Here is a 14,756-nt window from a genome sequence, read left to right as displayed (position 1 = left end):
GGATTTACGTTCAAATTCTTCATGAACTGCTGTGAAGTCGTTTTACAGTGTCCATAAATGTGTGTTTTACCTGTGCCATGAATAAGAATAATGTTTTACAAAAGTCTTCAGATATTTTTGTTACAGTGTTGCTTTTTATGAAATATTTAAATTTTTTGTTAAAATTTTCGGAGTTCGTCGTAAATACACTCCTGGAAATGGAAAAAAGAACACATTGACACCGGTGTGTCAGACCCACCATACTTGCTCCGGACACTGCGAGAGGGCTGTACAAGCAATGATCACACGCACGGCACAGCGGACACACCAGGAACCGCGGTGTTTGCCGTCGAATGGCGCTAGCTGCGCAGCATTTGTGCACCGCCGCCGTCAGTGTCAGCCAGTTTGCCGTGGCATACGGAGCTCCATCGCAGTCTTCAACACTGGTAGCATGCCGCGACAGCGTGGACGTGAACCGTATGTGCAGTTGACGGACTTCGAGCGAGGGCGAATAGTGGGCATGCGGGAGGCCCGGTGGACGTACCGCCGAATTGCTCAACACGTGGGGCGTGAGGTCTCCACAGTACATCGATGTTGTCGCCAGTGGTCGGCGGAAGGTGCACGTGCACGTCGACCTGGGACCGGACCGCAGCGACGCACGGATGCACGCCAAGACCGTAGGATCCTACGCAGTACCGTAGGGGACCGCACCGCCACTTCCCAGCAAATTAGGGACACTGTTGCTCCTGGGGTATCGGCGAGGACCATTCGCAACCGTCTCCATGAAGCTGGGCTACGGTCCCGCACACCGTTAGGCCGTCCTCCGCTCACGCCCCAACATCGTACAGCCCGCCTCCAGTGGTGTCGCGACAGGCGTGAATGGAGGACGAATGGAGACGTGTCGTCTTCAGCGATGAGAGTCGCTTCTGCCTTGGTGCCATTGATGGTCGTATGCGTGTTTGGCGCCGTGCAGGTGAGCGCCACAATGAGGACTGCATACGACCGAGCCACACAGGGCCAACACCCGGCATCATGGTGTGGGGAGCGATCTCCTACACTGGCCGTACACCTCTGGTGATCGTCGAGGGGACACTGAATAGTGCACGGTACATCCAAACCGTCATCGAACCCATCGTTCTACCATTCCTACACCGGCAAGGGAACGTGCTGTTCCAACAGGACAATGCACGTCCGCATGTATCCCGTGCCACCCAACGTGCTCTAGAAGGTGTAAGTCAACTACCCTGGCCAGCAAGATCTCCGGATCTGTCCCCCATTGAGCATGTTTGGGACTGGATGAAGCGTCGTCTCACGCGGTCTGCACGTCCAGCACGAACGCTGGTCCAACTGAGGCGCCAGGTGGAAATGGCATAGCAAGCCGTTCCACAGGACTACATCCAACATCTCTACGATCGTCTCCATGGGTGAATAGCAGCCTGCATTGCTGCGAAAGGTGGATATACACTGTACTAGTGCCGACATTGTGCATGCTCTGTTGCCTGTGTGTATGTGCCTGTGGTTCTGTCAGTGTGATCATGTGATGTATCTGACCCCAGGAATGTGTCAATAAAGTTTCTCCTTCCTGGGACAATGAATTCACGGTGTTCTTATTTCAATTTCCAGGAGTGTATATTCTTATTTGCTCAACATTTTCTTTCTTTCCTTCGAGTCATCCTTGGAAGTTGTAGTTTGTGACGGATGTTGCTACTTACACGATCAGATCCGGTGTTGCTACCGTCAATACATCAAAGGGGTCACACAGCTCTACTTTTCGTGGTTCATGGTGTTCAAAGCGATCGTTTGTAAACTGAATTCCATTATTCGTTACGTTTTCGGAAAGAGAGGAAGAAGTTCTTGGAAAAATGAAGAAGACTGTTCATACAATAATTTTAAATTAACCCGGTATGTGAACAAATTTGTGAATTTCGGAAGACGAACAACCATTCTCAATAGCTTTTTTGTAAACAACGGAGAAAGTAACCGTATTTGTATTTAAATCCTAAATTTCCGATGAACTTCACACTGTAGGAGACAAAATGAGGCTACTTACCTTAGAATACTTAAGACGTATGACAATCGTGAACTACGATAGAAAGGAATGAGAGAGTAGGACGCTATTGTATAGAAGCTAAAGAAAAATGATTATCATGGCATTTTTAGTTTGTTCTTTTGGAACCAAAACAATGGAAATTTTGTTTTTATTTCTCTACGAGCATTTTATGTACCCCGAGTTATGTCACATTTTGTAACAATTAGGTAACATGGGAGGAAAGATGTCAAATACTACGGTAAATAATTAATGACAAATATAATAAAAAATAAACGTAATTTGCGCGTGTTTATTTCTGCATTTTCCATGTATTCAGAAGTTGTGATGTAGGGAAAACCTCGCTGAAACTAGTTTAAGTGAAACAAATAAAGTGGTATCATGATGGCATATCCACGTACTCTACGCGGTGTTATGCTGAGTCGGACTAGTTAAGAGAAAAGTATGAAGTGCACCAGCTCCTCGTCCAGTCCTTGAAGGGCCAGTGGATGTCGACCGGCCACCGAGGCGTCATGCAGATGTGGTGTGAACGGGCATGTGGTAAGTACACCTCTCTGCGGGCCGTTTTACCGACTTTCCTACCATGGAGCCACTGTTTCTCAGTCACGTAGCTCCTTAATTGGCATCACAAGGCTGGATGCACCGTACCAGTCCTCCCGCCAAGGAAAAGTCCTTGCGGTATCGCTAATCGAACCCAGTTCTTCCTCATGCAGACCACCGAGCCACGGAGGCGGACAGGAAGCGTACAGTAATCGCAAATCATCTTATGTTTGGCAGTTTTCTCCGTGTGTTCATACATTTGTTAGACGAGGAATGTATGTGAAAAATCAATGCAATCAGAGAACCATGTTTCAGATTGTAACATTCCAGGCTAATGCTTACTAGCCCTGCATTACGTATTACTATATAAGTACTCTTATGTCTCCAGCTATAATTAAATTCAATTTCTTTTCGATAATAAGAAAAAGGCTTTTAGAAGAATAATAGCAATACCAAACAATAGTAGTTACAATACCCTTTGTACCATAAACAATCAAAATCAGATCCAGAAAATTAATACATGGAAAATGTTTAGATAAAAGAATAATATAATTCGTTCTTATCATCTGTAAATGGTAGGAATTAAATCTCGAGCCTAATTAACAAAATATAGATAATTGATCTTTTGGCATTGTTAAAATGCTTATTTCTGCAATTTCAATATTAATGTGACTCTTATGTGTTTAGAAAATGTCTTAAACTTGTTGTAGCAAAGTTGGGACTGTTACAGAGTGTTTGATAATGTTGTTAAACTATTTAATATTATATATTATGTTTTGCATTATTATAACCAGTAGTACATTGTAGGAAGAGTATAAATACTCGGCCTCGAGTGTTGTTAGGGCAGATGAGTGTTGGACCCACTAGAGGACAGGTCTGTGCGAACAGTTGAGATAAGTTGTTGGAGCATGATTCAGGTTTGATTTACAATAGAGCAACTCGTGTGTTGGATATTGTCTAAAACAGCATATTAGAACAGTGCAGTGACGGATTATTTCGGAGTGTGAAACAGTTTGATTTAATATCGCAAAAGGCAGAATGATACGTGGAGTTATATTTGTACTTTGTTGAGCGTTAGTGTTGAACAATGCAATGGACCTCTCACACGCATTTCAATGAAATTACTGCATCTGGACTATTTAATATTGCCAGTGTAGTATGTGCTACCATCGGTTAGCTGTAGTAGTAACAAGAGGCGTATTACACCGAAGATTGATCATGAGCTCATAAGATACAGGTTTTGAAGTGAATAACTCTACGTACTTACTTTACATCAGTTGTGGCCTACATCACTGTAGTGAAATCCATTATGGTATCCTGTATTTATTGAACAAGCATATTTTAGACCATATATGCAGTCGTTGAGCGAGACCGAAGGCAAAATATTCACGGGTATTTAAACCATTTTTTAACTACTCACTAACCGGTGGGACGTTACAAGATCCAACATACAGAAATGGTGACTGACGGATGTGCTCAACTACACTGATGTGCAAGGCACGAGAGGCCTTCTGCAATGGTGTGTCTTGCACCCAACAAGATTTATTTACATTTATCTAATTATAGTGTCATATTGACCACATTTCTGGCAAAAATTTGTCATAATGGATACGGAGAGCAAGCATATACGAAGAGTTGTCAACGTGATTGATGAAGACAGCTGAGTGCACTGCCAGCCTGACGATTTAAATTTTGTCCCCAAAACATTTCGGGAGGTGAGCTTCTTGCCTTCGTCAGCAGCTGTGGTCGACGGTGTCCGTCAACCCGTCACTCGGACTCAAATCTAGGGGTAATCCAATCCACTTGGACCCCAATCTGGTTATAATCCAGTACCGAGTACAGCTAACACAATCGCTTGAAAAACCCGACGAAGACGAATATGCCAGTTGGGAAATGTTTTTCAGGAAGAATGGAATGTAAAAAGATAAGTCAGGTTACGGTTAAAGGTCTTGTCCACGATGAGGTCACTTGAATAAAAAAAGAAAAGGATCGTCACTGCAGGTACACGTATAAACAGTTTACAGCACCCATTTTTTTCTCTATGAAGTGTACTTTTGGATTCGTCTCTCGATACGAAACCGAAGTACCTGGACGTAACTGACAGTAAGCACCTGCAATTAGAAGCGGGCTTCTTTATTAAATTTTTCTGTTGGGAACGAAGCATACAAAGCGTAAAACGTAAGGTATAAAACAGTTTCATTTGTTCATAAACTTTATTTATTCACACATTTATACAAATGTGGTAAGCGTTAATTTATGCAAACATTGGAATTAAATATAGAACGCACATAATGGTTATTTTCTAAGAGCAGAATATATAAGACAGATGGCTCTGTAAGGAATTTTATCTATGTACAACTTCCACATCACAAGATGAAAAGATTTTTTTTTTTAAATAATGTGTTGAACTGGTTCAAATAATCGTCTCAGTTGAACAATAGAAGAGACAAATATATGGGTATAGGTAACCAGTAGCACATTTTAAGTATATTTCATTTTAAAGATAATAATTAAAGCCATACTTACAGACTAAATTACTAATAGAACACGAAGAATGTCAGAACTGTTGTACAAGCTTTTGCTTCAGTATGCATATTGGCACATATACCTTGGAATTTACTTGTGAACCTTGTGTAAAAAAAAGTGTGATGTGGGGCAAAAAGGATTACAGAGAAAACCAGACAGCATTCTTGATTTGCAAAAGGCAGGTATAGTATGGAAAGTTCGAAGATAACATTGAAGAGTTATATTGAAGCTGAAAGCACAAGCTTGGCTGACATGAAACATGTGTCTTTCCTCTTCTAACACATCATTCCTCATCTTCAACTACTTTCTTCTGCTAGATGATATTTGAAATACTGAGAGGTGGTTGTTATCGTTACAACTACTGACTAGCATTAACAACCAATATGTTTAATATAAGGTACTCATTTTAAGAAACAAAGGCACTTCACCTCTCCAACTCAATACAGAATTCGTCCCGGATAGGTATTGAACTCTGCGAAAAAACATATTCAGTGAAACCTGATGAAAGAGATAAAAAATGATGCTACTGAGGCCCATCGCTATTGAGACACTGTTTCACGCTTGCACAGATTTTAAGTTGGCTGACGCAGTAATCCAGTTCGATGCAAAATTTTGTATTTACAACAAAATAATATCTGTAATATTAGTGTTTGATAACTTTCTCGGTTACAGTTCTATTCATGTTGTTTTCCATCGCTACTCTTGTATTACTATCATCATCAAAAATGATGATTATGTCCTGTTTCATGTCCAACACTGGTTATCCAGTACATTTCATTATGTACAAAATATGAGCACAGATACTCCATCTGACTTCTCTGTCACTCATACTTTGGAGTTTGAGTAGTTCTGCCAAAAATTATTGACTGAACAATCATTGTTTCATTGTGACATACTAGACGAACCAAAGTGCTACAAAGACAGAATGGTTTCGAAACCTTCTCCTTCCTCGTTCCTTGAGCTACATACATCAGGTTCATCAAATCACCAACAATATACTTCTTTACTGTGGAAATTTTGCTGTCGTTATTGTCAGTGGGCCATATTGTTATTCCCGATTTTCTGTGTACTGTAGAATTTTTTTTATTGTTTGTTCATTACGCTCCTCAAAGTTTGATGGGAATCTGCACCACGCTGAACACCTCTGTTCTGACGGAGTGCAGAGATCCGTGTAGCTCACAAGGAAATGCGGCGACTGCAAAGTGCACACAGGTCGCGGCGCAGACGTGCGCTCGGATGATGCGACCGCGGGGAAGTCCCGCTGGGTGCAGTTCTGACGTCACGTGACCAGAGGGCGCTGCTTCTGGGAGCAGCGGACAGGCGGCGCTCTCGTTCAGCCTGCTGAAGGTTTGGCTGTGTTCTCTGGGGGCGCGACGAACTTGACCGGAAGCGTGCTGATCTTGGCTGGAGATGCCTCCACGTCCACGTAGAGAGGCAGGTACGTCTTCCCGTCCAACAGCCGCGTGCGCGCAGTCACGTAGCCAAGACGTGCGTACATCTACAACAGTCAGAAAAGAAAATCAGTTTCCCGAAGGGCTCGCTTCAAGAGGATAGTATCCCATGCTGGCAGCAGGACATGAGCTGGTGAAGTAACTCTTAGGGTGGAACAAGTAAAATTGATTTCCTTCTGTTATTGTGTTACTAGTTGGAGGTTAGGGATAGCAGAATTTGGTGGAACAACAGAGAATTAATGGAGTGCTATGCATCACCTTCTTGTAAATTCTCAATGGTAAGAACGTTTTTGAAATGGGAGATACGATACTGCGTGAAGAGTTTGTTAGAGCACTGAAAGACCTGGGTCGAAACAAGGCCCCCGGAGTAGACAACATTCCATTGGAACTACTGACGGCCTTGGGAGAGCCAGTCATGACAAAACTCTACCATCTGGTGAGCAAGATGTATGAGACAGGCGAAATACCCTCAGACTTCAAGAAGAATATAGTAATTGCAATCCCAATGAAAGCAGATGTTGACAGATGGGAAAAGTACCGAACTATCAGTTTAATAAGTCACAGCTGCAAAATACTAACGCGAATTCTTTACAGACGAATGGAAAAACTAGTAGAAACCGACCGCGGAGAAGATCAGTTTGGATTCCGTAGAAATGTTGGAACACGTGAGGCAATACTGTCCCTACGACTTATCTTAGAAACTAGATTAAGGAAGGGCAAACCTACGTTTCTATCATTTGTAGACTTAGAGAAAGCTTTTGACTATGTTGACTGGAATACTCTCTTTCAAATTCTGAAAGTAGCAGGGGTAAAATATAGGGAGCGAAAGGCTATGTACAATTTGTACAGAAACCAGATGGCAGTTATAAGAGTCGAGGGACATGAAAGGGAAGCAGTGGTTGGGAAGGGAGCGAGACAGGGTTGTAGTCTCTCCCCGATGTTATTCAATCTGTATATTGAGCAAGCAGTGAAGGAAACAAAAGAAAAATTCGGAGTAGGTATTAAAATCCATGGAGAAGAAATAAAAATGTTGAGGTTCGCCGATGACATCGTAATTCTGTCAGAGACAGCAAAGGACTTGGAAGAGCAGTTGAACGGAATGGATAGTGTCTTGAAAGGAGGATATAAGATGAACATCAACAAAAGCAAAACGAGGATAATGGAATGTAGTCGAATTAAGTCGGGTGTTGCTGAGGGAATTAGATTAGGAAGTGAGACACTTAAAGTAGTAAAGGAGTTTTGCTATTTGGGGAGGAAAATAGCTGATGATGGTCGAAGCAGAGTGGATATAAAACGTAGAATGGCAATGGCAAGGAAAGCGTTTCTGAAGAAGAGAAATTTGTTAACATCGAGTATAGATTTAAGTGTCAGGAAGTCATTTCTGAAAGTATTTGTATGGAGTGTAGCCATGTATGGAAGCGAAACATGGACGATAAATAGTTTAGACAAGAAGAGAATAGAAGCTTTCGAAATGTGGTACTACAGAAGAATGCTGAAGATTAGATGGGTAGATCACATAACTAATGAGGAAGTATTGAATCGGATTGGGGAGAAGAGAAGTTTGTGGCACAACTTGACCAGAAGAAGGGATCGGTTGGTAGGACATGTTCTGAGGCATCAAGGGATCACAAATTTAGTATTGGAGGGCACCGTGGAGGGTAAAAATCGTAGAGGGAGACCAAGAGATGACTACACTAAGCAGACTCAGAAGGATGTAGGTTGCAGTAGGTACTGGAAGATGAAGAAGCTTGCACAAGATAGAGTAGCATGGAGAGCTGCATAAAACCAGTATCAGGACTGAAGACCACAACAACAACAACAAGAACGTTTTAATCCAGATCAGTGTTTCTAAAAGGACCTGCACAGGTTCAACACTTTTGACAGTGCCAATCTGTGAGACCTTTAATATATTCAGGTAACCTGTACACCATCAATAAACTGTTCACCCGAGATTTATTTCGTCATAAAATACACCCGGAGATATGGAAGAATCACAGGAACAACACTAATGCTCTCTGGTGGCAGTTTTACCTGGCAGAGGAAACGTAAAAGCTAATTCCTTACACACCGCCGCCCCGCCGCCGATAGTGCTTACGTATATGGAGTTACATTGACGTCCGACCATGTCTTCTACTTGTTTCATTTTTCTTATCACGCATTGTATGATAAGATGTTGATTTGCCTGTTTCTAAAACTATGAATCATGCGAACTGCACAGTTTCCTGATCTTAGATGTTTGAGCACTAGATCATCGAGTTAAGAAGCGTGTCACAGTTGACGTTCATTATTTAGTCTAGGAGCTACGCGATAATTTAAGAGAAAATATATGGGAAAGGATAAGCAAGAGTGAAAAAACCTCTTCATATTTTAAGGGTGAAATGAAGAATTCGTTTGTAAGCAGTGGTAAGTGAGAGTCGATGGGAAACTGCCTCATTGCTCTCAAAAAATTGTCATTAGTTGATAGTTCCACTATAATCCCAGGTACAGCAGTTTTATTTCGAAATTCAGTTTCTAGCTACTGACGATGTTGGCAGGACGTGTGGAGCTAAATAGTGGTAAGAGGCACAAACAGTGCTGCCTGTAAGCGGTAACGTGTGCGGTGATCGTGCCACGGTAATGTTTTTCAGTAACGAGGTGTGAGAATGTGGACACATATGACTCTGATAAACATCCTGTGTACGTTCTTGAACGGCGCTGCTAATCAGATAAATGTAAATATTTCGTTAAGCCAATAAACAATGTTAAGTCGCGAGGCCTACCATAGTTTATGTTGCCCTGCGACGGCAGGCATGTTAAGTGCCATCCTTAACGTTGCTGAAGTGCTGTAGTAAGGTATTTCGTCGGTTTCTTATAAAGCAATATCTACAGCTGCATCCATACCTCGAAACCCATATGAACAGCCGGCATCTCGTGGTCGTGCGGTAGCGTTCTCGCTTCCCACGCCCGGGTTCCCGGGTTCGATTCCCGGCGGGGTCAGGGATTTTCTCTGCCTCGTGATGGCTGGGTGTTGTGTGATGTCCTTAGGTTAGTTAGGTTTAAGTGGTTCTAAGTTCTAGGGGACTGATGACCAGAGATGTTAAGTCCCATAGTGGTCAGAGCCAGAGCCGTATGAACAAAAGTCTGTTATGTATCTACCTGCTTACGCACATTATTTTTGCATTTATACATTCTGTAAGGCCTGTGTTGGATGTGTATTTATATTTGGCATATTTATTAGTCTGTTAACAAGCACATACTAACTAGGTACACTCTAAGAAAAAAATAAAAGCGACGCACCAAGCTAGAATTATCCGAAAAGGATGGAAATCGGTAAACGTGTTCTAGTACATGTACAGACAAAACAGTGATTACAGTTTCAGAAAAATTGGATGATTTATTCGAGAGAAAGAGCTTCACAAACTCAGCAAATCAATAACATTTTTATGCACCTCGGGCCCTTATGCAAGCAGTTATTTGGTTTGTCGTTGATTGTTAGGGTTGTTGTATGTTTTCCTGAGGGATATCGTGCCAAATTCTGTCCAATTAGCACGTTAGATAGTCAGACTCCCAGGATCCTTGGAGGAGCCTGCTCATAATGCTCCAAACGTTCTGAATCGGTCGGCTACCTTGTTGGCCAAGTAATAGAAAAAGCTCGCCGTGTATGGGTAGCCATTATTTTGCTGAAGTGTAAGCCCAGGATGGCTTGCCGTGAAGGGCATAAGAATGCGGCGTAGAGAGTATCGTTGACGTGCTGTAAGGGTGTCGCGGATGACAACCAAAGTGATCCTGCTATGAAAAGAAGTGGCACTCTCGACTCTCACGCTTTGATGTCGGGCCATATGGCGAGCGACAAGTCGGTATCCCACTGCTGTCAGGGCCGTCGCCAAATACGTGTTAGTTGGTCGCTGGGGCTCAGTTCGAAGCGAGACTCAAAGTGGTTAAAATGGCTCTGAGCACTATGGGACTTAACATCTGAGGTCATCAGTCCCCTAGAACTTAGAACTACTTAAACCTAACTAACCTAAGGACATCACACACATCCATTCCCAAGGCAGGATTCGAACCAGAGGCCGTAGCGGTCGCGCGGTTTGCAGACAGCGAGACTCATTGCTGGAGAAAATTCCGCTTCAGTCAACGAGATTCCAGGCCGAAGACGTGTCTGGCAACGCCCCAGACCAACCTGATTGTCCCCCACCATAAGGCCTGACAACCAGGAGTGATGTTCTGTGCCTTCCGATGTGGCCGAGCGGTTCTAGGTGCTTTATTCCGGAACTGCGCTGCTGCTACGGTCGCAGGCTCGAATCCTGCCTCGGGCATGGATGTGTGTGATGTCCTTCGGTTAGTTAGGTTTAAGTAGTTCTAAGTCTAGGGGACTGATGACCTCAGATGTTAAATCCCATGGTGCTAAGAGCCATTTGAACCATTTTGATGTTCTGAGGTGCCATTTCTTTATATGACAGGATCCATTTGGTTGTCATCCGCTGCAGTCTTGCGGGACAGTGGTAAGTTGACGATATTCTATGCCCCTTTCTGGGCTTACGTTTCAGTAACATAGTGCCCACCGGAACACGACAAGCGCCGGCCGCGGTAGTCTCGCTGTTCTAGGCGCGCAGTCCGGAACCATGCGACTGCTACGGTCGCAGGTTCGAATCCTGCCTCGGGCATGGATGTGTGTGATGTCCTTAGGTTAGTCAGGTTTAAGTAGTTCTAAGTTTTAGGGGACTGATGACCACAGCAGTTGAGTCCCATAGTGCGTAGAGCCATTTGAACCATTTTTTTGAACACGACAAGCGTTTTCTGCTACTTATCTGCGTGTTTGCCAAATCCTACCTTGGCCAGCAACGTAGCCAACTAAGATGGTCTGGAGCTTTATGGGCAGGATCCTCCAATCATCCCGGAATTTTTACGCTCTAACGTGCCAATTGGATAGAATTTGCCATTACTCCCTCAGGAGGACATCCAACAGTTCTATCAATGTTAAGATGAATAAATGCTTGCATAAGGCCCAGAGGCAGACCAACGCATTACTGATCTGCTCAATTTGTAAAGCTCTTTCTCTTGAATAAATCATCCTAGTTTTCTGAAGTTGTAATCACTGTTTTTTTTGTCTGTACATGTACTACAACACATGTACCGATTTCCGTCCCATTCCGATTATTGCTTCGTGCTACATTGTGTTTTCTTCTTGTCTGACAGTGTATTTTACTTTTGGGTGGAAGACAGAAAGCTTGTAGCTCTGAAATTGTGTAGGTTACCAGGAACAACACAGAAATGCATCCTTCGGAGGATGCACCGGGTCCTGACATTCTACAAGCAGATACGGCAGAAGCAAATGATCAGCGGAGCCGACAGAAAGCTCGGAAGAAGGTAAAACATGGAGGTATCCAGGAACAAACGAATGAAAAGAGAAATGAGGGAAAGGGACATAAAACATACAGGGACAAGGGGGCCGGGGAGATGCTCTATTAAAACATGTAAATGCTCAAACGATTTTTTCAAGCTTGTAAGTGATGAAGACAAGCATCTCATATTCAGAAATTTCTGGCAGCTGAAATGCAATGATATGCAAAATGTGCACCTACGAAGTTGTTTATGGTCAAAAAGAGTTATCTGTAAACGACATTTTAAATTTGTGTTTTGGAAAGGTTTCTCAGTAATGTTCCGTTTACTTGCCCAGAAAGAAAACAGTACTAAATCTATGGAAACGGGTGTTAAATGCACTCGATTCGCAAGTAAAAATTTTTCAGTAGCCCTTGACGGAATTGTAGGAGTAGAATTGTGGATGGAATTTACCACTATAAAAATATGTCATTGCGGTAGATATACACTAATGCTCATAAATTAAGGATAATGCTGAGACATTGTGAAACAACGCTCTAGTGGGCGGATTGCGGGTTTCAGTCACCTCGGGGTATGACCATGCCGTGCATGTGACCTGCGGTCGTCGCACGGTGGCGCTGGCAGCAGTCCACATACGTAGAGGTGTGTTGGTGCATGTCAGAGCACGGTGCAGCGAGTAAGTGTGCAGATGTTTTCAGACGTGCTAATGGTGATTGTGTGTTGAAAATGGCTCAGTGAACACATATTGATGACTTTATGAGGGGTAGAATAATAGGGCGACTGGAGGCTGGTCAAAGACAGCAGGTCGTAGCACGGGCCTTCCGTATGCCACAAAGTGTGATGTCAAGATAATGGGAACGATTCCAGCAGACAGGAAACGTGTCCAGGCGCTACAGTACGGGACGTCCACAGTGTACAGAACCACAAGAAGACCGATATCTTACTATCAGTGTCCGCAGACGGCCACGGAGTATTGCAGGTAGTCTTGCTTTGTCTCCAGAAACACAGTCTATAGACGATTGAACAGACATGGTTTATTCGCCCGGAGAACTGCAATGTGCATTCCACTGAACCCTGGTCACAGGAGAGCCCATAAAGCCTGGCGTCAAGAACACAGCACATGGTCATTGGAACAGTGGTCCCAGGTTACGTTCACGGACGAGTCCAGGTATAGTCTGAACAGTGATTCTCGCCGGGTTTTCATCTGGCGTGAACCAGGAACTATATACCACCCCCTTAATGTCCTTGAAAGGGACCTGTTTGGAGGTCGTGGTTTGATGGTGTGGGTTGGTATTATGATTGATGCACGTAACCCCTGCGTGTCTTTGACAGAGCAACTGTAACGGGTCAGGTGTATCGAGACGTCATTTTGCACCAGTATGTCCGCCTTTTCAGGGGTGCAGTGGGTCCCACCTTCCTCCTGATGGATAATAACGCACGGCCTCACCAAGCTGCCATCGTTGAGGAGTACCTTGAAACAGAAGCTATCAGGCGAATGGAGTGGCCTGCCTGTTCTCCAGACCTAATCCCCATCGAGCACTTCTGAGATACTCTCGGTCGAAGTATCGCTGCACGTCTTCAAATCCCTAGGACACTTCAGGAGCGCCGACAGGCACTGGTGCGAGAATGGAAGGCTATACCCCAACAGATGCTCGACCACCTGATCCAGAGTATGGCAACCCGTTCTGCGGCCTGTGTACGTGTGCATGGTGATCATATCCCATATTGACGTCGGGGTACATGCGCAGGAAACAGTGGCGTTGTGTAGCACGTGTGTTTCGGGACTGTTTTCTCAACTTATCACCAATACCGTCGTGTGTGTTCCCTATGTGTCTATGGTATTAGCGCCAGTTTTGTGTACTGCGACGTTGTGTGGCACCACGTTCTGCAATTGTCCTCAATTTATGAGCGTGAGTGTATGTGAAAACAATGCACACGTCTGTATAAAAAAAATCACATTGGATCCACATGTAGTATGTTATTTATGATAATTTGACGATTCACTGCGTGATTTCGCGACACCACCAAAAGGTCGGCTACCACACTTTACCACTGAGACCTTCAGATAGCTGAGTTATTTTCAGGCCATGGTTTTAACAGAGCATAGGAGGGGAAGGCGGGTGTTACCTGCTTTCGCCGGATGCAGAAGGCGATGCAGCAGCACATGAGGAAGGCGGCCACGGTGACGGCGCTGGCGATGTAGAACGTATAGTGGCTGTAGCGGGAGTCGAGCAGCAGCGACTTGTACATCAGGTGCAGCGTCACGACGAGCGCCAGCACCGCCATGGCCGCCAGGAACAGCGGCGCGTACAGCAGGGCGATCATCCAGCTGGGGGCTGCCTCCGGCTGCAACAGGGCAAGCACGCCGGCTCAGCTGTGACTCCGAACCACTGTATTGGTGTTTTAGTCAAAAGCTGGCAGACGAACAGCAAACAGAGAGGCCGTACAGAGTGCATGAACGGGAACTAAATGGCCGACTATTCCGCTCCAGAAGCAGGACGACTTCAGGGGGGTATCATTTCTCCGGCCCTCTACACACTATACACAAACGACATGCCAAACTGTGGTTAATAGCTCTCTGTGCCGACGAAACGGCGTACTGGACCACAGGGGACCGAACAAACAGCGTACGACAAAGATCCAGAACCTACTTAGCCCCGGAAGCTGTGGCCAAGCGGTTCTAGGCGCTTCAGTCAGGAACCGCGCTGCTGCTACGGTCGCAGGTTCGAATCCTGCCTCGGGCATGGATGTGTGTGATGTCCTGAGGTTAGTTACGTTTAAGTAGTTCTAAGTCTCGGGGACTGATGACGGCAGATGTTAAGTTCCTTAGTGCCGTTTGAACCATCTACTTAGCCAGACTGGAAGAGCGAAAGGATAAACACAGAATTAAGCCA

At 44.4% G+C, this 14,756-nt stretch overlaps 1 protein-coding gene across 1 annotated transcript in view; it reads right to left on the bottom strand.

Annotated features, from left to right (window-relative positions):
• Positions 1-6,150: 6,150 nt before the first annotated feature.
• Positions 6,151-14,756, bottom strand: part of LOC126279019 (uncharacterized) — a 43,236-nt gene continuing 34,630 nt past the window's right edge. Inside the window, exons 2-3 of the mRNA XM_049979411.1 lie at positions 13,990-14,208; positions 6,151-6,590 (exon numbers count right to left, since the gene is read on the bottom strand). Of these exons, the coding sequence (XP_049835368.1) occupies positions 6,426-6,590; positions 13,990-14,208 (384 nt within the window). The 3' untranslated portion in view covers positions 6,151-6,425. The remainder of the gene's footprint in view (positions 6,591-13,989; positions 14,209-14,756) is intronic.

The sequence above is a fragment of the Schistocerca gregaria genome, chromosome 1, assembly GCF_023897955.1.
Source record: "Schistocerca gregaria isolate iqSchGreg1 chromosome 1, iqSchGreg1.2, whole genome shotgun sequence".
Taxonomy (NCBI): Eukaryota; Metazoa; Arthropoda; class Insecta; order Orthoptera; family Acrididae; genus Schistocerca; species Schistocerca gregaria.
This window is presented reverse-complemented; position numbering and strand designations above follow the sequence as displayed.